This window comes from Electrona antarctica (genome assembly GCF_951216825.1).
Source record: "Electrona antarctica genome assembly, chromosome: 22".
NCBI classification, from domain to species: domain Eukaryota; kingdom Metazoa; phylum Chordata; class Actinopteri; order Myctophiformes; family Myctophidae; genus Electrona; species Electrona antarctica.
In genome coordinates this window covers 32414095-32441886 of record NC_136805.1, presented here as the reverse complement: position 1 = coordinate 32441886, position 27792 = coordinate 32414095, and the positions used below count along the sequence as shown (strand labels likewise).

The following is a 27792-nucleotide window of genomic DNA, read 5'->3' as shown; positions in this document are numbered from 1 at the left end:
GTCCATTTCTTTCTTCTTCTTTTTTCACGATTTTGCAACTCATTTTCACACCCGGTGCCAATTTCATAGGCTTCCTTCAATGCATGAGGAGTGAGCTTCTTTTCACCTGACACAGGGGGGAGTTTCCCCTGTTGAACGTAGTGCGTGCCGTGGAAGTAACACGTTATTCCATCCAGTTCCTTTCCCCTCCATCAGGCTCCCCAGCTGACCAGGGGGAGGCAGTATATAGAGACCAGGATTACTGCATGTTTTTTGAGGGTACCTACCTAACCTAGGGGACACGGGGAGAACATGCAACCCCACCCAGGGTATGGGCACTGATGACGCGGAGGAGAGAATACGCCCACCGCATCCCCAGGGGGAATTGTACGCAGGACCTTCTAGCTGTGCGGCGACGGACTGCGCCACCATGTCCTTCTGCATTTTGCTGAGAAATACTCCTATACATTATTTGATCATTAATAACCATGGGATCTATGTTCAAAATCAGTATATTGTTGTTGTTTTAAGTGAGAGAGGATGATAGGAACATACTTTGTATGTGGACATTGGATCTGTGAGTTGGTCGTGGCCCACAGATCGAACCAAGATGAGATAGGTGTTGATGTAGTTTGAACCACCTACTGGACGCCGGCTCAGTGGCCTTGTGGTTAGAGTGTCCGCCCTGTGACTGGGAGGTCGGGGTTCCATCCCCGGCCGGGTCATACCAAAGACTGGGGACCCAGTGCCTCCCTGCTTGACACTCAGCATCAAGGGTTAGATCGGGTTAAGTCCCTGCAACATACTAGCGTCATGTCCAGGTGGTGTACTTGTACATCAAGCTGCCTTCACGCTACAGAAACAGGAGATGGGCTCCTGCCCTCATGGCTCGCCAAGGCTTACTTACTGGACACCGTGCTGTGAGATAATGTCCTTCAGTTGTCGCACTGTCCTTGGTGTGTAGGGACTCTGCCAAATGGTGACTTAATGGTGCTGATAATGTAGTCAAACACACAGGCTGGCTCCTATTGCTGCAGTGTTAAAAAGTCACTCAGTGCCACAGGACGCCTAATGACGCCTCCCCCTTATCGGTGCTGGTGCATGTGTGTTAATGACACGTACGCGCTCACTCACACGCATAATATCGGCGCTGTCGAAGTGGAAACCCTGCATGTCCAAAACCGTTCCTTTTTTAATTATGAATGTAAAAATTAACGATTTAGCGACAGCGACTCACCCGGGCAGTGTGTGTGCGCCACACTCTTGAATGACGAAGTAGCCAAAGGTGTTAATTTATGGAAAAACACAAAGTTGGAATATGGTGGAGATCCATGGTTTCTGCCCGACAATATACTGTATGCATAGCACATACCGGTATGCATAGCGAGCGAGCGAGCGAGCGCGCGCGCGCGCGCGCGCGCGCGCGCGCACGCACGCACAACAATACACACAGGCTTAGCGCAAATGAACCGTCTTAATCTTGTCACTGTGCGACATATCCTGTAGGATTCACGCTCCGGCTGATGTGTTTTATGAAGCGACTGGCTTCATAGACGCTACAGTGCTAGCGTAGCGGCGCCCTTCGGTTCCCTGATGGTGTCTGTCTGTCTGTCTTATTCTCACCCAGACATACATTAGTGTCACAACTGTCACAATTGTGTCACCTTACAGGGCAGACGAGCCTTCCATTTCTCATACAGACTTCATCTAGTTTTCTTACTCACACACACACACACACACACACACACACACACACACACACACACACACACATCGCACAAGGGAGTCGAGAGAGGGACCATGTGAGCTGTGTGTAATGCGTGTACTGTGTACAGGATCTCTGTTTTTGTCAGTGCTATCCCTTAACTTTTTTGCCTTTTTTTTTTTTATTCATACTATTTTGAAAAACATATTAAAATAGTTCAACTAGCCAATCTACATCAACATGTGAGCTTGTAGATCGGCTATTTCAAAATAATAATAAAGGCAAAGAAGTTTAGGGATAAGGCGTTTAGCACTGACGAAAATACGGGCCCTATATGTCCACAAAGATTTTGGCACTCAAACGTCTCAGACTTTTCTCTTTCCTGCGTTCATCATCATCCCTCCATCCCACCCCCCCCCCCCCCCCTCTCCAGCTTGCATCTGCAGCCTGTTTGAATAATCAATCTCCATTTTGCGCCTCATCAGCCAGCCTGTAATAATTATGTATGGCTCGGTCATTTCCAATCGATCTTTCTGCTGGCGCCCTTGATTTATTTATGAAGGGGGGATCCGTGTTTCTTGTCAATACAGTGTATAACTAAAGATGTCAAAGGCTGAGCGCGCGGCTGGGACATGACATGTATATACTGTGTGTGTGTGTGCCTGTGGCTGGCTCCGTGCTATACGACATGACACGTGTATAAGCTTGTGGAGGATGAGTGATGGATGGGGTGTGCATGCAGGGTTCAGAGCCTTTATTATGTCCAAACTGGTCGTTGGTAATGGTATGTTTAGGTTTGGCGGCTGTGGTCAAGCTACAAGGAGAGTATAGGGGACTGAGCGCTCATTTGAAACCGAGTAATATAGTAAGAGAGTGGCGACACTAGCGATGACTCCCATTGTAACAATGGGATAGTTCCAGACATAGGAACAATGCTTGGAACTAATAGGCACCCGCTTTGCGGCGAGATCAAAGTGTGTCGCTACTCTCCTACTCTTGAAACATTGTGAGTCTCTATTACTGTAGTGCAGGCCTACAGTACTTTAAACACTTAAACTCTATACTTACGCAGTGACTAGAGGTAGAGCGGCCGGAATGGAACTGTGAGGTTCCCAGTTCGAACCCCCAAAGTTTGTGTCGAAGTGTCCTTGAGCAAGACTCTGAACCCCTATAATTGCTCCCGATGTGCAGGTCGGTGCCTTGCATGGTTCCCTCCGCTGTGTGTGTGTGTGTGTGTGTGTGTGGTGTGTGTGTGTGTGTGTGTGTGTGTGTGTGTGTGTGTGTGTGTGTGTGTGTGTGTGTGTGTGTGTGTGTGTGTGTGTGTGTGTGTGTGTGTGTGTGTGTGTGTGTGTGTGTGTGTGTGTGTGTGTGTGTGTGTGTGTGTGTGTGTGTGTGTGTGTGTTGAACAATCGTATAAATGCACCATTTATTTAGTAAATGAGTAATGCATTGCAGTCATAGTATTTTGCTGACACAACCTTTAAGATTAAATGTAGTGAGCCTTCTTTCAAGACTAAATTCAAGAGAGCAGTTATTTTTGAATTATGGTGTGCGTGTGTGTGCTGTTCTTTTATGCACGTGGGAAAGGAGTACAGAGAGAGAGATTTAGAGTATATAACATAAAGTGGCATCATGCATGATTGTGGAGAACAATAAAGTGTTTACAGGAAGTTCAAGGACCAGTTGAGCACAACAGCAGCCAGCCAATCAGCCGGCTCTGTGGAGGACAAATGCTCCCGCGGCACCGCCTTCTCTCTCTCTCTCTCTCTCTCTCTCTCTCTCTCTCTCTCTCTCTCTCTCTCTCTCTCTCTCTCTCTCTCTCTCTCTCTCTCTCTCTCTCTCTCTCCCCCTCCCTCCTCTGCAGCATTGTGAGGCTTACGGCCTCTGTCTGTTTGCTTTGAGCCTCCCATAATGCAGTTCCCCACAAAGACTCACACTACATAAAACACCTCTCTCCATATGGCCATTAACTGTGCCTGCCTCGTCCAGCACTGCATGTCGACGGGCGGAAAACCTCGTAACTCTGTGATTCAGCTTTTTCGTGTCTTTTCGTAAATTAAAGCCCTACTACTTTGTCACATCATCAGCGACTTTATACGGCCGATGCATTGTGAGCTTGTAGATGTTTGAGTGGTGCCTAACCGCTCCAATGAACAGCTACTGTATGTGTGTCTGTCTGTCCCTATGTAGGTCCGTCCGTTTGAGTATACGGACAGCTGCAATACCTCTGGATGACCTAAAGTGGCACTGTTGAGCAGCCTAAAGGGCAACCATACAGCTGTTGAGCTTCACACTGACAGCTATAGCACAGTACAGTACAGAGTACAGTAGCTACACACACATACACACACACACACACACACATACAGCCTGCACCGCTCAGTTCACACGGGTGTGATTATTTTTTTGTTGCTATTTTTGAACTCTTTTGTGGGTTTTAATATTGAACCATGAAATGGAAATTAAATAATTACATAGTGTGTAGGACACATTTTTCAAATTCCCTGAAAAGTAACGGTTTTGGACATGCAAGGTTTCCACACGACCACAACGATTTTTCTTTCACACACACACACACACACACACACACACTCTCTCGCTCATACCTCCCATCCTCTGGGCCTTTCTAAGCCACCGTTGAGGCCTGCAGTGAGACAGTGTAGCTGGGGTAATAAAACCCAGCTCTGGGCACTAGCCCTGGGGTACGTGCACCGCATAATAGGGCTTTTCTCACCTTCCTTCTCCCCAAGGCAAAAACAGCTCCCTACGGCCGGGGGTCAGGCCCGCTGGGTGCTGTGTCAGAGTCAAACACAAATACACGCGCACACACACACACACACACACGCACACGCACACGCACACGCACACACACACATATTTTGGATCAGTGGTTTTCAACCTTTTTCATATCTATGTCCATTTATTTATTTATGTATTTATTTATTTATTCGGCATTTGAGCCACGGACCACCATTTGATGAGATTTAGCCTCTCAGACCCCAAAACTGTTTTTAGATATAGACCACACCGCATTCTGGCATTTAGCTGAGTGGTTTTATTTTATGGGAGACGACCTTACCCTTTCTTGAATAACCAACCCGTTTATCCGCTTGCATGCAGGAATTATTATTTCTATAACCTAATTCTATAAGCCGAGCCTTTTTATGGGGGGGGGGGGGGGGGCTCCCCCTATTGTTTTAAAGCACTTTACATAATCTCTTCTATACCATGCCTAAGTCTGGAATGTTGAGCTGTTGCTTATTAGACAAACAATGACGCGTATTACAGTCGTTTATTCGGGCGTTGTTGTTCGCTGAATCAAATGAGTTCCATTCAAAATTATTTCCATTCTCAATTAATGGTTTATTATACTTTGCTGTATGACTGTGTTTATTGACTAAAATAGCCAATCTTCAATTATTATGATACTGATATTTTTTAAATGCAGATCAAGACTGTTTTACAACATTGTATTAAGTAAGGCTTAAGTGGCTAATCAGACTAATGGATTTAGTAGATTATGGAGGGAAAGAAAATAATTATTAACTATATATATATATATATATATATATATATATATATATATATATATATAAATACATTAAATGCCCCCCCTGCAGCAGCCCAATACCAGGTATTCAACGTACCACGTCACAATGTAAGCTTGTAGATCGGCTATTTTTGGAAGGAAATTGAACGTGGTTTGATCCTGGAGCGGACATGGTCTCCATAAGTCTGCTCCGCTCCCATTATTAATAAGCAGCTTACAGTGGCCTGCCGGTTGAGACTCAGCCCAATTCTTCATAGGGTGAGATGGAGTGGTGTCACAGTACATTAGACCCGTGCTTTTCAGTCCTTTTCATATCCAGGTCCATTATGTATTCTGCATTTGAGCCACGGACCACCATTTGATGAGATTTAGCCTCTCAGACCCAAAACGTTGTGGGAAAGGGGGGGGGGGGGGGGGGTGGGGGGGGTCCACAATTCCATGCTGTATTGATGTGGTATCATAGGAGAGACAACAGGCAAACGCTCAAAATAACAATTCTTCTACATTCTCTAATAATGCCACAGACGAATAACAGTCTAAGTCCACACTATTGATCCATAATGTATAACTGATAAATAAGGAGTCAGGACAACGAGGCCTTTTTGTGGAGGGGTCAGTCTGAAATTTGGACTTTTTTTCATCTGTGGTACTCATTGTGTAGACTTCTTGTAATACAGATGTCTAACAGTAATTTAACTCTCAGGAGTTAAACATCTAATACGGGTCCATTTGGTTACCAACTCTCCCATCATTTAGCTGGGGACCACCACCTGGAGCCCCCTCAAGGACCACTGGTGGTCCCCGGACCACTGGTTGAGAACCACTGGATTAGACTGCTGCAAAGTCTAAATTAGCCATATTGTTTTTGTGTGTGAAAACCTGTCGTCGTCTCATTCTTCTATCTGGGCTAGCTTTGATCTCTCACTGTCTCTCCAGGTGTCTCTATCCCTCCAATCCGTTCTTTTCTCAAACTAGATCTTTTTGTTCCTTTTTTTTCACAATGCATTGCATAATCAGAAGAGGCAGCATGTAGGTATCTTTAAAACGACAACGCACTTCCCTCCTGGCTGCATGAATCATCTTTATAGTTTTTCTTCTTCTCTGGGCTCTGCTTTTTGATGTATTTTTCTGTTTAGTTGTAAAGGAAAAATAAGCATTATGTGTTACTGAACACTGCTAATAGTTGCTTTACGAGTGTAGAAGATTTTCATTTTTTATCATACTGTACCTGTAAGTACAGTACAGTATAAGCTATTGGTAAAATGGAAAATCTTGTTCATATTTTAAGTTTTGGTTTTGGATCTTCGTAGCAGTAGCATTTCTTTTAGATCTCTCTAACCATCTACTTCTCAGTCTCATCCATAACGTTGTTTTGTTTTTTCCAGCTGCATATTGTAGTAATCTTCAATAGATACTTTTATTTTGTCAGTGTTTTGTCTGCTTGTAAAACATTTTGTTCCATCTTGTCCATCGTCCCTTGCTGCCATCCACACTCTCTCTGTCTATTACATGTGTTTAGTTTGTAGCTGCATGGTCTTCTTTTATGCACGTGGATGTGGCTTTAAGAGGCATTGGGAAGATTTAATATCATTCTTCTCTCTCTCTCTCTCTCTCTCTCTCCCCTTTTCCTCCTGTGTTTGTTTGTTTGTTTATTTTCCCCTTGTGTCTTTTCTCTGTGCAGGGGATGTTCTGTTTCAGATGGCCGAGGTCCACAGACAGATCCAGATCCAACTGGAAGAGATGGTGAGCACGGCGTTCAATATGGAGACATGTGTTGCAGAAGTGACGATGATGAGGATTTGACTTATTGTATAATATGTGACTTCATCTTATGGTCTTCACATCGCATAACTTACATGGAGGTATTTAAATATGTGTGGCCTTAATAACGCTAGGGTAAACTCTGCTAATAAACAAAACGCAATGATTTAGGGTCACATATTTCGGCAAGTCACCAATTTCACCGTAACACCGCCATGCTGGTTGACAGATGACGGTGGAAGCAAGGAGGCAGACATCAGAGTATTGGAATTCAGCTCTGGGGGTCTATACTCTATACTACTCCCCTCCTCCCTTTTCCCTTTACACCAAATCCCACAGGTTGAGAACCAGTGTCCTAACAATTTCAAGGCCCATTATTTATTCAGCATTTGAGCCACGGACCACCATTTGATGAGATGTAGCCTTGCAGACCCCAATGTCCACATTTCCATGCTGTACTGATGTTGGTACCATTAGCAGAGATAACAGGCAAACGTTGATCAAAATAAGAATTGTGTAGACTTCTTGTAAATCAACTTAAGTAATGAAGATGTTACTCAAGAATTAAAGATCTATAAGGGTCCATTTGGTTACCAACTGTCCATCATTTAGCTGGGGACCACCTGGAACCCCCTCAATGACCACTGGTTGAAAACCGCTGTCCTAACGCATTAGAATGATGATAAAAATGTCATTAGAATGATGATAAAAACCCTCCCTGTGTTTACTGTACATGTAATCACTGAGACTCATCCAGCCCCGCTGGTCCTCATACAGTTGGGTGCCACCGATATTGTCCCTTATCATTTGACCCATTTAGGCCTGACCTCAAAATTTTAAAAAATCCTTCTAAATCCTCCAGTTTTCTGAAATAAATATTTTCACGATTTTTCAAAAATAGCAGACCTACAAGCTCATAGCGCGCCACTCGGTGGCGCGCTATGAGCTTGTAGATCTGCTATTTTTCAATAGCTAAATTATAACAATGTTTAAAACACCAAAAGGGGTTCCCGCCCAAAATGGGTTAACTGTCCTTTTGCGCAGATCACGCAAACCTCAGCAAAAAGAAAAGGACAATATCGATGGCCTCCAACTGTAGGAAGAGGAAAAGGACGTCTGTCTGGTGATTGGCTAATCTCGAATCAACACAGTAACCAGACGCATCATTTCTACGCTGACACACAGACAATGGCCTTCACACCCCCCCCCCCCCCCCCCCGGCTTCCGAATGCGTTGTTCCTTTAGTCTGAAACCTCACCGTTTCCCACATTTTCGTCACACAGCGGCAGCTGATAGAAGTTTAAGAAAATATTAAAACGGAGGCGTTAAGAAAGGGGGAAGGCGGTTCAGAGGGCTTTGATAATAACGGGTGCTTCACAGATCAGAAAGTATGAGTAATACCGTTTTATTTTTGTAGCTAGTGCAGTGACATGTCACCGCTAGCTGAACTCTGCCTTCTTAACGCATAAACAGGCCGACATGTCACCAATTGACTTTGGCACGAATATCTACCAGACATCCTCTCCTAATCCTTTGTGCGTGACATATCCGATTCAAAACTCATTAAAAAAACATACTTAATGCCTCGCACTAAGTAAGTTTGAGTGCAAAGACTGCAAAACCAACAAGTGTGGTTTGGCAATTGTGCATTAAACAGCTTCTTGAGGTCTATAGGTTCTCCTATTTGTTGTTTCCTTTCATAGCGTTGCTTAAAGCTTTTTTTCCTGTGTGTGTCTTCTAGTTGAAGTCTTTTCACAATGAGCTGCTCACAGAACTGGAGAAGAAGGTGGAGATGGATGCGCGCTATCTTAACGTGAGTGTGTGGTCCAAAACAAACAACTTTGTGCTTAGAGATACAGTGTGTACTGTATGTATTGATGTACAGTGCAGTGACATCTGATTTGAACACCACCTGCCCTTCCTACTGCCTTGATAAATGAACAAGACTGGATCTAGAAATCTGTATGGCTGGAAATGAATTGTGACCAGTGCTACATACTATAAGTGGAAATACTCTGGAAAACAATCAGTTTACAGATAGTTAAGAACATACAGTACTACAAATTTAGGAAAATATATGTTCGGGAAAGGCGTCATTTCCAAGATGGCATTAAAAATGGCAGCTGGACAAGCTTATAAACGGTTATACTGTATACCGGTATCTCAATTGAAAAAAAAAAACGATACAAAAGATTTTTCACTTGATTCTGGTACCTGTAGACATGCTTATGATCTTACAAAAAAATCTAGGAAAATCTATCTTCAGGAAAGGCTTCATTTTGAAGATGACGTCCAAAATGGACGTCGGCCAAGCTTAAATTGGCTATACTGTATATCTCAATAGAATATATATTTATATTAATGTTTTTTCACTTGATTATGTTACCTGTGGACATGGTTATGAACATAAGAAAAATATACCTTTGGTAAAGGCTTAATTTTCAAGATGGTGTCCAAAATGGCGTCCGGGAGCTCAATCCATCTTGAAAATGAAGCCTTTCCTGAAGGTACAAGAATCAAGTGAAAAATCTTTTATATAATTTTCTTTCAATTGCGATATACAGTATAGCCGTTTATAAGTTTATAAGCCTGCTATTTTTAACGCTATCTTGGAAATGACGCCTTTCCCGAAGGTATATTTTCCTAAATTTGTAGTAAAGTATGATTCAGAGGTAGCATGTCCAGAGGTACTAGAATAAGTTGAAAAATACTTTTGTAGATCGGCCATTTTCGGCCATTTTCAAATGGCCGATCTACAAGCTCACAATGTGTTGTGATGCGATACATTGTGAGCTTGTAGATCTGCTATTTTCAAAAGATTCATACATTTGAAAACTTCAAATTGGACATTCTGCATAATGACTACTTTTGTACTTTTACATTTTGAATTCTGGACTTTTACTGGAGTATTTCTACATTGCAGTATTGAGGCTTTCACTTAAGTAAACAATGTGAATACTTTTTCCACCACTGTGCGGCACAGAATGTAAGGGAAATATATCCATCAAATGCATCCTACTTCTCTGTGTTATGTAATCGTGCCCACTCCAGCACTGCCCTGCATGTTCTCTGAGTATTCTGAAGAGAGGACCGTGTTACTGAAAGCCTCGATGCGACACTGCGTCTAACTTCGCCCCGCACCGGATAGCTCCCTCCCTCCAGGGAAAGCGTTAAGGGGGGATTATATGAGCCACGGTCTCATAAAGTCATCGGCCAGAGACGGGACCGCACACTCTCGCCTTAATTTCCCAGCGGTTCTTCTTCTCAGCCTAACCGCCGCAGTAGAGTTACATAAATGACTTCCTCCTCTGCTGCTCCTTGAATTATGAGTCATTTCATGAAAACCAGAGGAGTTTTGTCAAATCATTTCAGTGGACGAGCTCCTTATCAGGATCTTTGGATCGGCTCCAGGAGCGTTCTCTTCGTGCAGTCGGCCTTAGAAAGGTCATGCTTTGTGATAATGTGGAAGACGATATATCGCTGCGATGATTGGCCTATCAAATGAAAAGAAAGTGGATTGTCATTCTGGGCTCCGATTATTTTTTTCAAACACACATGCAGGCATGTCTGCCTGCTTTGTTATTTCAGTTTTCCACAAAAGTAAATAACCACGCCTCATGTCTGCCTTTTGTCATCGCAAGCACAAAAAAAAACACTAAACAAAGAAAAATAAAAGATTTGAGTGGGAAAGAGGCAACATATTGCTTTACACAAAGTAGATGGAAGTAGTGTTGCTTTTGACAGCAAATTTTGATTTAGTTGTAGTCACCTGAAATGTTTGTGTTAGTGTTAGTCTAGTTTTAGTCGACTAAATATCATACGATTTTAGACTAAATCAACAGTTGATTTAGTAGACTAAAATGTATGTTGGTGACCTTGATGGCGTCGTAATGGCTGATTTTACACTTGTTTGCATGCTGAAAATAGTTCGCAAATCACAACACGTGTTGTTAGCTTGTAGATCTCAAGTCGTTTTTATTTAGTTTTCCTCTGAAAAAAGGTAGTCGACGAACCATTTTTTTCGTCATGGTTTTGGTCGACGAAATCGCCACCAGTGTGAATGGGTGAATGCAATGCACATAATCGTAATCTTTGGATAAAAAGGCAGCTGAATGAATAAAGACATGATCAAAGCAGTGCGACTAACTCTGTGCCGCCCCCCTCAGGCCGCGCTGAAGAAGTACCAGACGGAACACAGGAGCAAAGGGGAGAGTCTGGAGAAGTGCCAGGCAGAGTTGAAGAAACTGCGCCGGAAGAGCCAAGGTAGCAAACACCCCTCCAAGTATGGAGACAAGGAGATGCAGGTCAGTTGTGTGTGTGTGTGTGTGTGTGTGTGTGTGTGTGTGTGTGTGTGTGTGTGTGTGTGTGTGTGTGTGTGCGCGTGTGTGCGTGTGCGTGCACTTATATGGAAGTCGCATGTTGGTTTGGTGCATGTATACTACTGTACCGCTGGTGTCTGTGTGAGGAGGACATGTTTTAAACTATACTTGCAGATGGACGGCCCCTTGAGATGCCACATCTCGTTTTAGAGGGGGGTCCTATATACATAAGTAAAACATTCACATAGTGCTCATATACAATTTGTATACAAAAACACATAGGTGAAACATTACATTACATACAGTACAAATACACACGCGTACTGTCAGTGCCGTTTAGAGGAGAGAGTTGTCATTGAGGGGGCAGAAACTGAGCACCCGAGCGCTAGTCAGTAGTAGAGTTGAAGTGGTTGTTTTAATTTTTATTATTATTTTTATTATTACCCAGGGTAGTAGCTGAGCACAAGTGCTCATTTTCAGCAACGCCCTGCACATAGAAACACACAGACAGACACACACATCAAAACCTGGGAGCTGACCAGTACAACCAGTCTTATACTGTTGGCCACTAAGCAGCTCCACTGGAGCAGTTGGGGGTTCAGTGCCTTGCTCAAGGGCACTTCATAAATATGCCGTGCAAACATAAACGTCAATATAATGACAAACAAGGAAAACAAGGTATCCAAAAATAACCTGTGGCATGTCTTCTTTCATTTGTCCACATCAATTATTTTTTGCAAAGGTCACGGTCATTAAAAAAAGTCTACTCGACTCCCATACATTCCAGTGCATTCTGTCAACTTCAGGTCCAGGGCTTTGTCACACTTCGGCTGATGACTTTGGCTCCCCATACCTGCCAGGGGCTGCCATTAGACGGGCCCCGTGATTAAGTAAACGGACATGTCGTAACTCTGTCGGACTCGTAATTCAATGGCTCTGGGTACAGTTGGCTTGCTCACCATCTTCCACCCACCCACCCAGATGGTTGAAACATCAGCTGATCTGCCCATAATATTTCATGGGGAGACAGTCAGAAGCCTACCTCTCTCTCTCTCTCTCTCTCTCTCTCTCTCTCTCTCTCTCTCTCTTTCTTTGTGGTCCAACGAGGCCAGCTGGCAGTGGTGGAAAAAGTATTCGCTATTTTTTACTTAAGTAAAAGTATCAATACTGCAATGCAGATGTACTGTCTGTGTCACAAGTAGAAGTCAAAATGTACTCGAGTAAAAGAGCATAAAAATGTACTTAAAGTACGAACAGTAAAAGTATTTATTTTGAAGTTTCACTAGGGGAATAGTCCCTTGAGTTGCATCAACTCGTTTTCAAGGGGGTCCCCAAAGTAGTCATTGTACAAAATGTCCCATTTCAAGTTTTCAAATGGCTGAAATGTATATAAGGGTTAAGTGTTTAATGTATGTTTTCGTTTTGTAATTATAATCAAATTAATTAGTAACTAATAAAAGTGAGTAAAAGTAAAAGTACAATGTGTCTCTTGAGAAGTAGTGGGGTATAGAAGTAAAAGTACTGGAAATTGGAAATACTCGAGTAAAGTACAAATACCTCAACAGTACTTAAGTAAATGTACTTAGTTAGTTTCCACCACTGCCAGCTGATCGGAATGGAATGTTCATAGCATGGCATAATGACAATATGATCCTGCTGGCCACAGTCCAACAGATGGCACCGTACAGAGAGCCCGCCAGCAGCTTATGCTACAGAGGAGCAAATTAAGCTTGCTCATCATCACCTATTGTCATCATCCTATTGTCTTAAGTCCTGACTATGAGGATTTATTTATGTTTTTGTTAAAGAACAAAAACACTGCTTCATGTCTGGTCGCGTCTAGAATTGATGTCTCTGTTACCATTTTTTTTTTGTATAACTAGAGCGGTGCCCATTGGAGCCTCTACAGTGGTGCCCACTGGGCACTGCTGTACTTGGAACGATGCAAGTTGGAGAATGAATGCCCCACCCTGATATTATGTCTGTGTCCCTTTTATGCCCATACATGGAGTTCTTTGTCAGGCATGCCCAATATGGAGTCTATGCAGACATCAGAATGATGTCAGAACAGGGCAGCTCCATATATGGACACTGGGCAGGGGCCCTGTACAGAACCCGGGCAGAGGCCTTTTGTGGCGGTTCTGGACAACCGTGGGTCCGACCGACTCGACACCGGGCACTGCACTCCCTGTGGGGTTGTGGAACGCGTGTGTCGTATTTCAAGTCGGTGGGGCGAACGGTGCTCGAGTCATGTGGATTCCAAAAGTACACACACAGTCACACACAGACAGAGACTTGGTGCATTTATAGTTGGATGATTTGAGCTTCAGTACAGTTGGTCATCGCCGTGACTTTTGCTGTTTGCCAATGACATGATGAGCTGATGGGATGGGCATAATCTACAACAGGCAGAGAGTCTAGAGAATCTAGGCCCCTTTTTTACACGAGAACGGTTTTGATTAGAACGCAAAATAAAGTATTGTTTGCATGGGTCCGTTTAGACGACAACAGAGTTTTTGGGGGTTGAAAAGAGATTTCCAGAGTGGAAATCTCTGAAAACGCTCCGCCTGGCGTCTCCATGTAAACGGGCAAAACTATATGAATTCGCAAAACGTGTGACATCATGGCTCACGTGGGCTCACGTTTATTACTGTACATTGGTACAGAGCCGTAGGCAATATTTGGAGTTCCTAGAATGAGCAAGCGCTCCCTCGCCCCGCTCATCCTACGAATGCAAATGTAGCGAGTAGCGAGCCGCTGCATTGGTGAATTTAACCATGATGTAAACAAACAGCCTTGTTGTGATAGGAAGTAGAACAGAAGTGGTTCTATTACGCATGCGTGCCTGGTCTACACATGCACTACAGCGTTTTCAGCCGCTGTAGTGTCTCCGTGTAAAGGCTGAATAAAGAATGAAAACACACCGGGACTTTGCCGTTTTATCTGGAGACCGTTGTCGTGTAAAAGTGGCCTTAGACCAGAATCTAGACCAGAGAGATTCTAGATCACTCTACAACAGGCAGAAGCTAGACCAGAGAGATTCTAGATCACTCTACAACAGGCAGAATCTAGACCAGAGAGAGTCTAGATCACTCTACAACAGGCAGAAGCTAGACCAGAGAGATTCTAGATCACTCTACAACAGGCAGAATCTAGACCAGAGAGATTCTAGATCACTCTACAACAGGCAGAATCTAGACCAGAGAGATTCTAGATCACTCTACAACAGGCAGAATCTAGACCAGAGAGATTCTAGATCACTCTACAACAGGCAGAATCTAGACCAGAGAGAGTCTAGATCACTCTACAACAGGCAGAATCTAGACCAGAGAGATTCTAGATCACTCTACAACAGGCAGAATCTAGACCAGAGAGAGTCTAGATCACTCTACAACAGGCATTATCTAGACCAGAGAGATTCTAGATCACTCTACAACAGGCAGAAATAATCTAGACCAGAGAGAGTCTAGATCACTCTACAACAGGCAGAAGCTAGACCAGAGAGATTCTAGATCACTCTACAACAGGCAGAAGCTAGACCAGAGAGATTCTAGATCACTCTACAACAGGCAGAAAGAATCTAGACCAGAGAGATTCTAGATCACTCTACAACAGGCAGAAAGAATCTAGACCAGAGAGAGTCTAGATCACTCTACAACAGGCAGAATCTAGACCAGAGAGATTCTAGATCACTCTACAACAGGCAGAATCTAGACCAGAGAGATTCTAGATCACTCTACAACAGGCAGAAGCTAGACCAGAGAGATTCTAGATCACTCTACAACAGGCAGAAGCTAGACCAGAGAGATTCTAGATCACTCTACAACAGGCAGAATCTAGACCAGAGAGTGTCTAGATCACTCTACAACAGGCAGAATCTAGACCAGAGAGTGTCTAGATCACTCTACAACAGGCAGAATCTAGACCAGAGAGATTCTAGATCACTCTACAACAGGCAGAAGCTAGACCAGAGAGATTCTAGATCACTCTACAACAGGCAGAAGCTAGACCAGAGAGATTCTAGATCACTCTACAACAGGCAGAATCTAGACCAGAGAGATTCTAGATCACTCTACAACAGGCAGAATCTAGACCAGAGAGTGTCTAGATCACTCTACAACAGGCAGAATCTAGACCAGAGAGATTCTAGATCACTCTACAACAGGCAGAAAGAATCTAGACCAGAGAGAGTCTAGATCACTCTACAACAGGCAGAAGCTAGAAGCAAAGCAAAATAATGCTCTGCAGTTTTCGCCCAAAGAAAAACTGTCGACAAGACACTTAACATGCTTTTTTTCCCTTTTTTCTCATTCCTCCCCATTATCATATAATTTTCTCATTTGCTGTACTTCTGCAGCATTATGTAACATGTTGATAGAAGTGGATAACTAAACTAGGACAGCGAGGGAAGTGGGCTGAGGCGATTTGCGTACAGCAATTCCTCCCGTATTATACATACAGGTACTCTGGTGCCGGTAATGACTCTGGCGGAGCGGAGGCGTAGACCGACTGCGTGTGCCTCCCTGTTGCCCTCGCCTGTAGGTTGGGAAGTGACAAACAGTGGGTGGACCTCCTTATACAACACAGCGAGATGCTTGTTATGTGCTATAACCCATTTTGGGCGGGAACCCCTTTTGGTGTTGGCATTATGTTATGCTTTAGCTATTGAAAAATAGCAGATCTACAAGCTCATAGCGCGCCACCGAGTGGCGCGCTACGAGCTTGTAGGTCTGCTATTTTTGAAAAATCGAAGAACGACTGACATAGAAACATAGCTTTTTTTAGAAAACTGTCAGGATGTACAAGACATTTTTAAATCTGATCTCAGGTCAAAATGGGATAATAACGCGCTGTCCTCCTGCTTTCATCTGTCTTTCACCCCTGCAGACAGAGAGACAGTTGTTACATACAGTATTATGGTTGTTGTCGGGGGCCAGAAACCAACTGTTTTTATTTTTTATTTTGTTTTATCAGCAACTTTTCAGAATTCAAATTCAACAGTAGCAGATCGTGCAAAGCGCCGCCGCATTGCGACACGTTTTGCCCGACAGCAACAATATAGACCTAGAATGCAGTATACTATTACTGCACAGACCCTTATGTCATCTTACAGCGTGTCATCTTTTTTTTTGTGGCTTTCGCCTCTTTATTTTATATTTTTTATGGAGGGACAGACAGTAGGCTGACAGGAAATGGGGGGGAGACATTCAGTAAAGGCCATCGGGATCGGGAGTCGAACCCGCGGCACACTGCCAGACTGGATTACCAGCCAAGGTGCCTGGACTGCTGAGCCACGGCCCAGACCACAGCGTGGCAGTATTATACATGTCGTCGTACAACATGTATAATACTAAAACATACAATATGGAATAAGCTTGTGTTATGTAGTCTCATGCAGTTAGTTAGCCCTTTCAGGGTGGCTAAAATTGCATGGCTCTTACGCCTGATTTTAGCTGAATGCTTATAGAGGCCATCTGGGATTCTGAAGGTCCCGGGTTCACCCCGCGGCCCCGGTCTTTGTGCCGAAGTGTCCCTTTGCAAAGACATTAAGCCCTAAATCCTCCCTGGGCGCTGGATTAATAGCTACTTTCGGCTGTTTTGAGCAGACACTGGCGCACAACCAAGTATAAAATAAATCCAGGTTTACATTGGGTGAGGCTGTGGAAAGGCTCGACCAGCCAATGCTCCAAAAAGTCCATGTATCCCCTGACACGGACACACATGGAGAGAGACGGGGAGAGAGGGAAGCCTGTCCTCTTGAAGTAATCTAGTAGAACCTACCTCTCATGTGTCTGCTGCTGTCCTCCTCTGTTCAGATGAACTGTTTCTAAAAAGCTGTCGAGACTATCAGCATGTGTGCGTGCTGCAATGTGTTAACTTTGTGTAAGCGTTTGGTTTTTCCTAGCCTCTTGAAGTGCCATGTGTATTAGATGGAGAGTGGTGGTGTAGTAGTGTGTGTGGGTAGCCAGGTCCCCGCTGCGCGTCATATGGGACCTAATGGGAACCAGAGTTTGGCAGGAACAGGTGACATCGGTACTAAGCCAAAGAACAAAGCGATATTCAATATTCTCTCTGTGTGTCTGCGTGCGTGCGTGCGTGCGTGCGTGCGTGCGTGCGTGCGTGCGTGCGTGCTCATGTTCTACAGTTCTACTTTAGTATGTAATAGAGGATTGAAATTCCATATTTATGAACCACATTAGCATTTAACCTGGATGTTCTGTGCGATTGCGATCTGGTAGTACTGTATATTTTTGGTAGTGTTGACATGCAACCAACCATAAAATATTTTGAAGAAAACACATGTATTTATTTATTGATAGGACAGTAGACTGACGGGAAATGGGGGGAGAGAGATGGGGGTTCGAAAACCGCGGCACGCTGTCAGGCTGGCCTGGCATTAAGAGCCATTGCAGCCAAGGGTGCCTGGACCACCACGCCAGCAGCCCGGGCCAAAATATGCCTTTATTGAAGGTATCATAGCAGTAAGACTGAAGCAGGAGAGGAAGGCGAGTTATTACAGTATGTGCAGTTTGCGGACGGAGCGGTTGTGTACTTGAGAGGCCAGTCGTGGAATTCCATTTTTGGGCAAGATCAACGTCATGTTGACGATGTGTGGTTGAACTCCATATTTAGACAAAGTTTTGACGGACATACAGATTAAGTGGAACTCCCATATTTGGCCAAATAACTGTGGAATACCGTAATTCCATATGGATTGGGACGTGCTAATGATGAGAACAAACGGTGTGCTAGACTGAGTGGAACTACTTGACGAGGCAGAAACATTTTCCGACGCCGCCATGTCCCTTTTCTGCAACGCTGCTGCTCTACTCCTGAAGCCCACTAGAGCAGTCCCGGCCATGCTCTCCGCTGCTCGCCGGGCCGGTACAGGTGGTCAATATGATTACATCCTGGTGGACAAGCGCGGGGAAAAGCGGAACGTGGGTTTCATCCAACTGAACCGGCCCAGGGTTCTGAATGCCCTGTGCTTCGGACTGATGTGGGAGGTGGCTCGGGCCCTCGGCGACTTCCAAGTGGACGGAGACGTCGGCGCCGTGGTCATCACGGGCGGAGAGAGGGCCTTCGCCGCGGGGGCGGACATCAAAGAGATGCAGAACCGGACCTTCCAGGAGAGTTACGGCGGGAACTTCCTGGCTCACTGGAACGCCGTGTCCGCCGTCAGGAAGCCCGTCATCGCCGCCGTCAACGGGTTGGCTCTGGGCGGCGGCTGCGAGCTGGCCATGATGTGCGACATCATCTACGCGGGAGAGAAGGCTCAGTTCGGCCAACCGGAGATCTTGCTGGGTACCATCCCCGGAGCGGGGGGTACTCAGAGGCTCACCCGTGCCGTGGGGAAGTCCCTGGCGATGGAGATGGTGCTGACGGGAGACCAGATCGATGCTCGGCAGGCCGAGCGGTCGGGTCTGGTGAGTAAGGTCTTTCCGGTTGACCAGGTGGTGGCGGAGGCCATTAAATGCGGCGAGAAGATTGCCGGCAATTCCAAGCTAGTCTCGGCCATGGCGAAGGAGGCCGTCAACGCGGCTTACGAGCTGGCGTTGGCCGAGGGGAATCGGTTGGAGAGGCGCATGTTCCACGCTACCTTCGCCACGGAGGATTGTAAGGAAGGCATGGCTGCGTTCGTGCAGAAGAGAAAGGCCGTCTTCCAAGACAAGTAGAGTGGAGTTGAAATGTGTGTGTGAATGGGTGAATGTAGAGTGGGCGGTCGTGTATGTGCGTGTGTGTGCGCTTTACAGGTCAGGGACGAGGTATAGTCTTGGGGACCGTAGGCGTTTTGTATACTCAAAGGGACGAGGTGACTCAGACGTTCTAGGTTGGATGTGGGAATACCCATGAGTTTCCATCTATTCATCTCTTTCTCTCTGATAGAATCTACTACGATATAGCCAGTGGTGGAAGTATATATTTTGTAGTAGCCTACTTAAGTAAAAGTATCAATACTGCAATATAGAAATACTCTGTTACAAGTACAGTAAACGTCCGTAATTCAAAATGAACTTAAAAGTATGAAAGTATTGGTATCAAAATGTACTTAAAGTACAAATGTAAAAGTACTCGTTAATGCATAATGTACCATTTCAAGTTTTAAAATGTATGAAAATCTTTTGAAAATAGCAGATCTACAAGCTCTTAATTCTGCAGGCCATAAAGTACACACCTTCCCTATGTCACTGATCACATGACCCCAAGTTCTAGTCCTCCAGTTCTAGTGTCGGTTTCAGACGTTATCAGACGATGTCATCTCCGTCGTCAGCCCTTAACAAGCATAGACATATATACATAGACGCCCCTTCCGGCTCTGAGGCGTGTGTCAAAATTGAAGGCACTATTTTCCCGACATTCCTTGCGAAGAATAGCGGAAGCAAAGCGGAAACTTGTCAAGCTTCCGCGTGCGTAACATAAGTCCCGGAAAAGACGCGCTGTGATTGGCCAGTAGTCACTTGAGTGACAGCGAGAGACATGGAGGATTCACATGAGTGACGTCACTCGGGCAGCGACGCAGTCGCCTTCAGCAAATGCCTTCAGCACTTCTAAATAAGAAAGCTGCGGAGAACTGTTGCTTTGTGTTCACTCTTTTAATGTTTTCTGTTAGTAATCTAATCCCCCCTGGCTCTGATGTTGTATTGTTAATAACTTTGTTGTTTGTGTTTGTTTTTTGTCTTGTTTTGTAATGTATATTGTCATGACTGTTATAAAGATTTGTTAAAAAAAAAAAAAGCCTTCAGCACTGCACTTCCGCCTTCATTGGGATACACGTCGCTCCAATGAACTGCAGCGGCAAATGAGGCGTCTATGTATATATGTCTATGTTAACAAGACCATGCATGCAGGTGGTTCTAGGTCAGGGGTTCTCAACCCGTGGGTCGCGACCCCTCGGGGGGTCGCCAAATTATTTTAGGGGGTCCCCAAATTATTTTTTTAAAATTGTATTTTCACGATTTTTCAAAAATAGCAGACCTACAAGCTCGTAGCGCGCCACTCGGTGGCGCACTATGAGCTTGTAGATCTGCTATTTTTCAATAGCTAAATTATAACATAATGCTTAAAACACCAAAAGGGGTTCCCGCCCAAAATGGGTTAAGGTTATTGTAGCAGTCAATTTATATTGGGGGTCGGGAGGGGGCGGGGCGGGGGTCCCAAGACATTGCCAAAGCATTTCCGGGGGACCCCGGCCAAAAACGTTGAGAACCCCTGTTCTAGGTTACACAGAAGGGGGGACTTTTGTATTCTTTCCATACAACAACTCTAAGGTATATTAATGACATAGTTCAATGTTGAAATTGAGTGGTATTCCCCTTTTTAAGTCTTATTTTATCACTTTAAATAGCACTCACGCCATCCCACTTTGCGAGGAAATGGAGCACACTGTTAAACTGTAAATGGAACCGAATGGACCCACAATAACAAAGAAAATCACAATTATCATCTCTTCATGGGGCCTACCGAAAGTGAGACACACACTGCTGTGTGCGCGCGTATGTGTGGGAAGCATGTGTCACTCTTCATGTGAAAACACAATATGGAGGGCGTTTACGCCTTCACACACACCCACTCCATTTACCTTCCCACCTACCTTTAAGAGACCACACCGTGTTTGACACTAATTTGTTTATACTTACAGTAGTCAGATGGTGGCATCAGAGGAAATGCTCGCACATCAGAGGTGTGTGTGTGTGTGTGTGTGTGTGTGTGTGTGTGTGTGTGTGTGTGTGTGTGTGTGTGTGTGTGTGTGTGTGTGTGTGTGTGTGTGTGTGTGTGTGTGTGTGTGTGTGTGTGTGTGTGTGTGTGTGTGTGTGTGTGTGTGTGTGTGTGTGTGTGTGTGTGTGTGTGTGTGTGTGTGTGTGTGTGTGTGTGTGTGTGTGTGTGTGTGTGTGTGTGTGTGTGTGTGTGTGATTACACTCTTTTGCGAGGAGCCCAGGAGGTATGGTGGTGATTCGGTAGGAACAAAAGAAAAGCTTCCTGTTCACTCTAGCAGTTTCGGATGTTATCAGATGATATAATAGCCGTCATCAGCCCTTATCAAGACCATGCCATGGAGACAGTATGGTCATTTCCTCCATATTGACGATGTTGTTGTCCGCCGTTGTCCGACTACAAACCCTATTAGTAACCCTGAGTAATCCTAGTCTCCTACTCGCGTTAGGCAGTATGTAGGAAATGTCCATATTGCTCCATTGCTTGTCTGCATGAATTAAGAGTGCAGTGATAAGATCCAAACATGCAACACAAGAACAATGTAGATCTAAATATACAACACAGGAGACGTGTAGATCTGCTGTGCTGGAGTAGGGAAATAAAATGAGTGAAACCAGGAATTGAGTATATCTTTCCATTCAAATTTTCACACTGTTCTTCCTTGCTCTTTGTACGCAACGTGTGTGTGTGAATGGGTGAATGTAATGCACTATGTAAAGCGCCTTGGATAAAGGCGCTATATAAATGCACCATTTACACACACACACACACACACACACACACACACACACACACACACACACACACACACACACACACACACACACACACACAATGTTTTTTTCTGCAAACGACCCAATTCTTGTTCCTATGCTAATGAGTCGGTTTGATGAAAGTGTTTTTTCAAAAGAGTTTGAAGAATGACTCAGTCATAATTACCAGCTGCAGAAAGCCCTCGTTTATGAACATCTATAATCAGTGTTTGTGCCGCAGCCTCTGCCTCAGCTCACTGCTTCACGTTGCGGCGTTCAGAGTATGGGTTTTATGGGTACGTCTCCCATTGGCTTAGAGGCAGCCTATAGAAGCAGCCAATTAGGAAAAAGTGTCGACTACGGTCCCTAGTAGGGGTAGATCAACATGTTGTCCAGTCGCTTTTCAAGGAGCTGGCAAAAAGCTATCTCCCATATTTAACATTATGCATATCCCTTTATCTTTTTTTTTTTTTTTTTTTTTAGATATTTTTTGCGGCTTACGCCTTTTATTGGTTTTTGAAGGGACAGACAGTAGGCTGACAGGAAACGGGAGAGAGATGGGGGAAGACATGCAGTAAAGGCCGTGTCGGGCTCGGGAGTCGAACCCGCGGCACACTGCGACTGGATTACCAGTCGGGTGCCCAGACGGTTACGCCACCGCCTGGGCATCCCTTTATCTTTGACTTGAGTTGGACAGTCAACAGCCGCATGCAGTCACACTTTACTTGCTATGTAAAATGTTTACAATTTTAGGCATTTAGCAGACACACGTAATCGCACTTGCATACGCCTGTAAGGTCGCTGAGGCTAGAGCAAGTGCTACGGGCCAAGATGGCGTCTGAAGAGGTGGGTTTTCAGTGAGTTGCAATGGGAATTGCATTCCATAGTTTTGGACGGAGCCAGAAAGGGAGAAGGGTTTGGGACGTGTGGAGCGTCGTCCCAGCGTTTCTCGTGAAGGTACGTCCAGCTTCCTTGCGCTGGCTGATCTGAGCGCACGGGAGGGTTTGTAGGGTTCGATCAGACATGTACAGTATAATTAGTGCCTCATTGATGATGAATTAATGATGACACTCGCACATGAAGTCGTCATGAATTTATCATGACCTCCTCATTAATTCCTGGTCCTCACCATTAACTAATGGTGAAGTCACTCTATGGCTTAACCAAGTGTATTATATCATTAGTTAAGGACGTTATTAGACAGCTTCACTTCTCTGCTCATAGGAGGGTCAGTCTCTTCTCTGCTCATAGGAGGGTCAGTCTCTTCTCTGCTCATAGGAGGCTCAGTCTCTTCTCTGCTCATAGGAGGGTCAGTCTCTTCTCTGCTCATAGGAGGGTCAGTCTCTTCTCTGCTCATAGGAGGGTCAGTCTCTTCTCTGCTCATGGGAGGGTCAGTCTCTTCTCTGCTCATGGGAGGGTCAGTCTCTTCTCTGCTCATAGGAGGGTCAGTCTCTTCTCTGCTCATAGGAGGGTCCGTCTCTAAACCAGTGGTTCCCAAAGGACCCCCAAAATGATACTCATTAACCTGTGGACCCACATTAGAAAATATATGGAAAGGACCCCCATAAGAGAAGGTGTTCACGGCAGTGATTTTCAACCATTTTCATTTCAAGGCCTCACTTAATGGCATTTCTATCTCTGGGACCCCAAATATTGTAAAATCAAAGTTAATTTAACTCAGAGTGTACAAATGGAACCAAATGGTCCCGCTAGGGTCCATTTGGTTCCATTTGTACACTCTCTGAGTTACAGACCCACGAGGGTCCATTTGGTTCCTAATTATCATTTAGATGGGGATCCCCTGGAACTCTCTCAAGGACCCCAGACTACCAGTAGGGTAGTGCGGCGTCACCGTTTCCCAGCCACTCTGGGAGCTTGTGTATGCCACACACACACAGTGCATCCTGCATATCTGAGAGCGATCACCACACGTGCTCATACACATAATGCAGGCGGTGTGTGAGGCATTACCCACACGTTGCATTATTAAAAAAGGAAAGCGCACACAGACTATAAGCGGCCTCTAATGTATTGCATAATCAGTGCTTCTCAAGCCTTATCATTTCAAGGGCCCCCAGGTTGATATGCACCCCTAAAATCATCAGTGTTCATTTAACTATCTAGTGTATAAATGGACCCGTAAGGAAATGTAAAACAGAACCACGTGATCCCAATGTAGCTATTAATTGTCTCTTGTTAATAGTTTTCATCGATTTAAATATTTATAAATCCCACAGACAGACTCACACTTACACCATGGTGGTGGGTTTTTTTTTTTTTTTTTTCAAACAACCGATCTACTCTCACTGCATTAAATCACGACGTGTTGTGAGTCTGCGTTGTAACTTGTCTTTCGGCTTTATCTATCGTATCTTAGAATATTGTCTGTGTCTAAATACTGCTGTGCTGTTGGGCTCTCTCATAAAACTCTTGTTATAACAACTAGTTAGGTGCCCGGCTGTAGAGCACTGAGTCGGTAACCCACCCGGCTATGCAATACCCGTTGTACCCGTGTCAGAGTACCCATTCCATCCGTTTTTGAAGCACCCGGAAGCCTGCTGGAAGTACAATATAACTCGATGGCTCGAGTGAGTGGAAGTTAAGCCCGGACCTCAAATTTGAGGTCCGGGATTACGCAAGTTACGCTGAACGCTGAACGTCTGTCGTCCGTCCACCTCCATGAACGTGCTGCAGTTCCACTTTTCGCCAGTAGGTAGTGGCAGGCTGGCAGCTTCAACGTTGGATAGCCTTACTGGGGGCTTGGTCTGTGTTCCTTTAGTCCTATATATGGAGTCCTGTGTCAGGCATGCCCAAATATGGAGTGTTGTGATGTCAGGCATGCCCATATATGGACCCTGGGCAGGGGCCCTGTCCAGAGCCCGGGCAGAGGCCTTTTGTGGCGGTTCTGGACAACCGTGGGTCCGACCAACTCGACACCGGGCACTGCACTCCCTGTGGGGGTGTGGATCGTGTGAGTCGAATTTGAGGGGTGGGGCGAACGGTTCTCGAGTTACGTGGATTACAGTCGTACAGACAGACAGACGTGGTGCATTTATATAGATTGATAGATGCCATTTCTCAGCATAATGGCCCAACAACGTTGCCTAATCGCAATCATTTGAGATAATCACAATTATTTTCCATAATCGTCAATTGTTTCCATGTAGAAAAATGTCCAAACATTTTATAACATTTTTCAAAAATAGCAGAAATAGCAGACCTACAAGCGTACCACATGTCACTTTGTGACTTGTTGTAAGCTTGTAGATCAACTATTTCAACTATATAAAGTGAGAGTGATTTCGTTGTATATTTAAGTTATATTTGTCACTGCATTTCTAGACTAGATGCACATGCAGTGCAATATGTTTTTACTTTTGCCTGTCGGCTTGTTGTGATATGTACATTTGGGAGCCAGTCAGCCAGAGGCTATGTACTCTGTGTGTGTGTGTGCGTGTGCGTGTGCGTGCGTGCGTGCGTGCGTGCGTGCGTGCGTGCGTGCGTGCGCGCGTGCGATCAGCAGGAGTCAAGACTAGTTTGACAGCTTCTCCTATCTGGCTCAGTGTACGTTGCCATGTCAGCTTATTATCAGCGACATCCGGCATGTTTTTCCTGTAACGTTGCTGGTAAATATTGGTAGTTGCGGGCTGTGTTTTTTTTTGGGTTGTTTTTTGGGCTTGTTTCCTAATGTTGTTTAAACCAGGGGCGTGTCAGTTTGTAGGGTGTGTCTGGGTGGGCGTGTCAGTTTGTAGGGTGTGTCTGGGGGGCGTGTCAGTTTGTAGGGTGTGTCTGGGGGGCGTGTCAGTTTGTAGGATGTGTCTGGGCGTGTCAGTTTGTAGTGTGTGTCTGGGGGGCCTGTCAGTTTGTAGGGTCTGTGGGCGTGTCAGTTTGTAGGGTGTGTATGTGGGCGTGTCAGTTTGTAGGGTGTGTCTGGGCGGGCGTGTCGGTTTGTAAGGTGTGTCTGGGGGGCGTGCCAGTTTGTAGGGTGTCAGTTTGTAGAGTGTGTCTGGGGGGCGTGTCAGTTTGTAGGGTGTGTCAGTTTGTAGGGTGTGTCTGGGGGGCGTGTCAGTTTGTAGGGTGTGTCTGTGGGCGTGTCAGTTTGTAGGGTGTGTCTGTGGGCGTGTCAGTTTGTAGGGTGTGTCTGGGCGGGCGTGTCAGTTTGTAGGGTGTGTCTGGGGGGCGTGTCAGTTTGTAGGGTGTGTCTGGGCGGGCGTGTCAGTTTGTAGGGTGTGTCTGGGGGGCGTGTCAGTTTGTAGGGTGTGTCTGGGGGGCGTGTCAGTTTGTAGGGTGTGTCAGTTTGTAGGGTGTGTCTGGGGGCGTGTCAGTTTGTAGGGTGTGTCTGTGGGCGTGTCAGTTTGTAGGGTGTGTCTGTGGGCGTGTCAGTTTGTAGGGGTGTCTGGGGGCGTGTCATGTTTGTAGGGTGTGCCTGAGGGCGTGTCAGTTTGTAGGGTGTGTCTGGGGGCGTGTTGGTTTGTAGGGTGCATCTGGGGGGCGTGTCAGTTTGTAGGGTGTGCCTGGGGGCCTGTGTTAATGAGGAATTAAAAAATACCCCGCCCACAGAGGTAAACAAAACAAAACACACAAACGTACTGCAGAGCAGACATCATTATTGATTTTCTCCCAACTCACTGTTCATTTGCATAGAGCAGAGAACTGCTAGACACAAACATACACGTCTGTACTGTACTGTACACACTAACATTCTTAAGTCTTTTAACAATCTAAACCCTGTACTTAGTTGACACTTGACAGATCCTTATTTTAATCATTTAATCCCTACATAGCAGTGGTTCACAAACTTTTTAGCTCAAGAGCCAAAAGAGTTTGTCTGGGACCCAAACTAGTGAAAATAGCAGATCTCCCGATCTTCACGCCGCGTTGTGAGCTTGAAGATCAGCTATTTTCACTAGCAGCTACTTATTTTTTTTATTTTAATTGTGCTTAATTAATGAAAAGTTGTGTTTTCTTTTTGGTTTAAACTAAACTTAAATCTTAAGTATCTCCCTTTGCGCCATTATCTCTTCATTGATAACAGCCCATCTCCAGACTCTGCTATGTTTTGCTGAATGTTTACTTTGCTCCTAGAATAGGAATAGTGGTTAACTCTGAAAGTGTGGAAGTGTAGCCTAACCAAATGGACCCGTGAGGTCGAGTTACACAAACATTTGTCCACACATGGACAAATTCTCTCTCCACTAGTCCTTAGTCCAGTCTCTGTATATTGACACCTTGTTAATGGTAGCCTAGCCTTACAGCAGGGCAGACTGCTCTATAGCTCCACTCGACCCAGCCTTCCTGCGGTGAAAAGAATCACCTGTGTGTTTTTGCACGCTACCTGATCCCCTGTCTGTTGACCTCATGAGGGATTCAGAGCGGGACGGAGATCTTCAACCACGCGTTTGTTGTTCAGCTTTTGGACAGAGGGAGAGCCGCGGTGCCAACGAACGCACGCGTCTGTCGTTTGCGTGGGATGGTTTATATACTTTATCATTATCATACTATGGTGTCGGGAGCCAAAAATAGCCGGCGTACAAGCTCACAGCGGTTGTGGATGCGACGTGTTGTGAGTTCTGCTGTTTTCGGCGTGTAACACCGTTGTTGTACAGAAGAGTTTAGATTAGGCAGGTTGCCCGTTGGTCAGTTCCCAAAATAAATTGCCGGATTTTGGAAAATGGAGTCTCGGTTCCTTATTTGGGATTTGACATTGGCCTTGTTGGCCCCTGCCCAATGAGAATGGAGTGTGTGTGACTCCCCAAAAACGGTTGTTTGGTTCCCGGTTTTTCGGCACCACTTTGTTTTGGTTCCCCCAATCCCCATTTAAATGCTGAATCGAGTATAACTGGTACTAGTTTAGTCTCGCCCAATGTGGGAAAGTCTCGCCAGTCCCGACGAGTTGGAATAGAAGATGGACATACCAAACAAACTACCGTATTCCTATAAGCTCAACTACGCCTCATCACGGGTTTTATTGGGTGGGCCCTTCAATCGCGGGGAATTATATTTGGTAATCCT

General features: G+C 45.2%; 2 protein-coding genes across 3 annotated transcripts in view; both read left to right on the top strand.

The window, feature by feature from the left end:
- LOC306915970 (BAR/IMD domain-containing adapter protein 2-like) overlaps positions 1-27792 on the top strand; it is a 94657-nt gene that overhangs the window by 49535 nt on the left and 17330 nt on the right. For both annotated transcript variants that reach the window (XM_079493671.1, XM_079493670.1), the window contains 3 exons: positions 6916-6977; positions 8737-8808; positions 11162-11299. In XM_079493671.1, coding sequence (XP_079349797.1) covers positions 6916-6977; positions 8737-8808; positions 11162-11299 — 272 coding nt within the window. The remainder of the gene's footprint in view (positions 1-6915; positions 6978-8736; positions 8809-11161; positions 11300-27792) is intronic.
- LOC306915651 (enoyl-CoA hydratase, mitochondrial-like) lies at positions 18115-18990 on the top strand (the record flags this gene model as incomplete). The annotated part of the gene is made up of 1 exon (XM_079493127.1): positions 18115-18990. One exon carries the CDS (start codon positions 18115-18117, stop codon positions 18988-18990), a length of 876 nt encoding a protein of 291 aa, XP_079349253.1.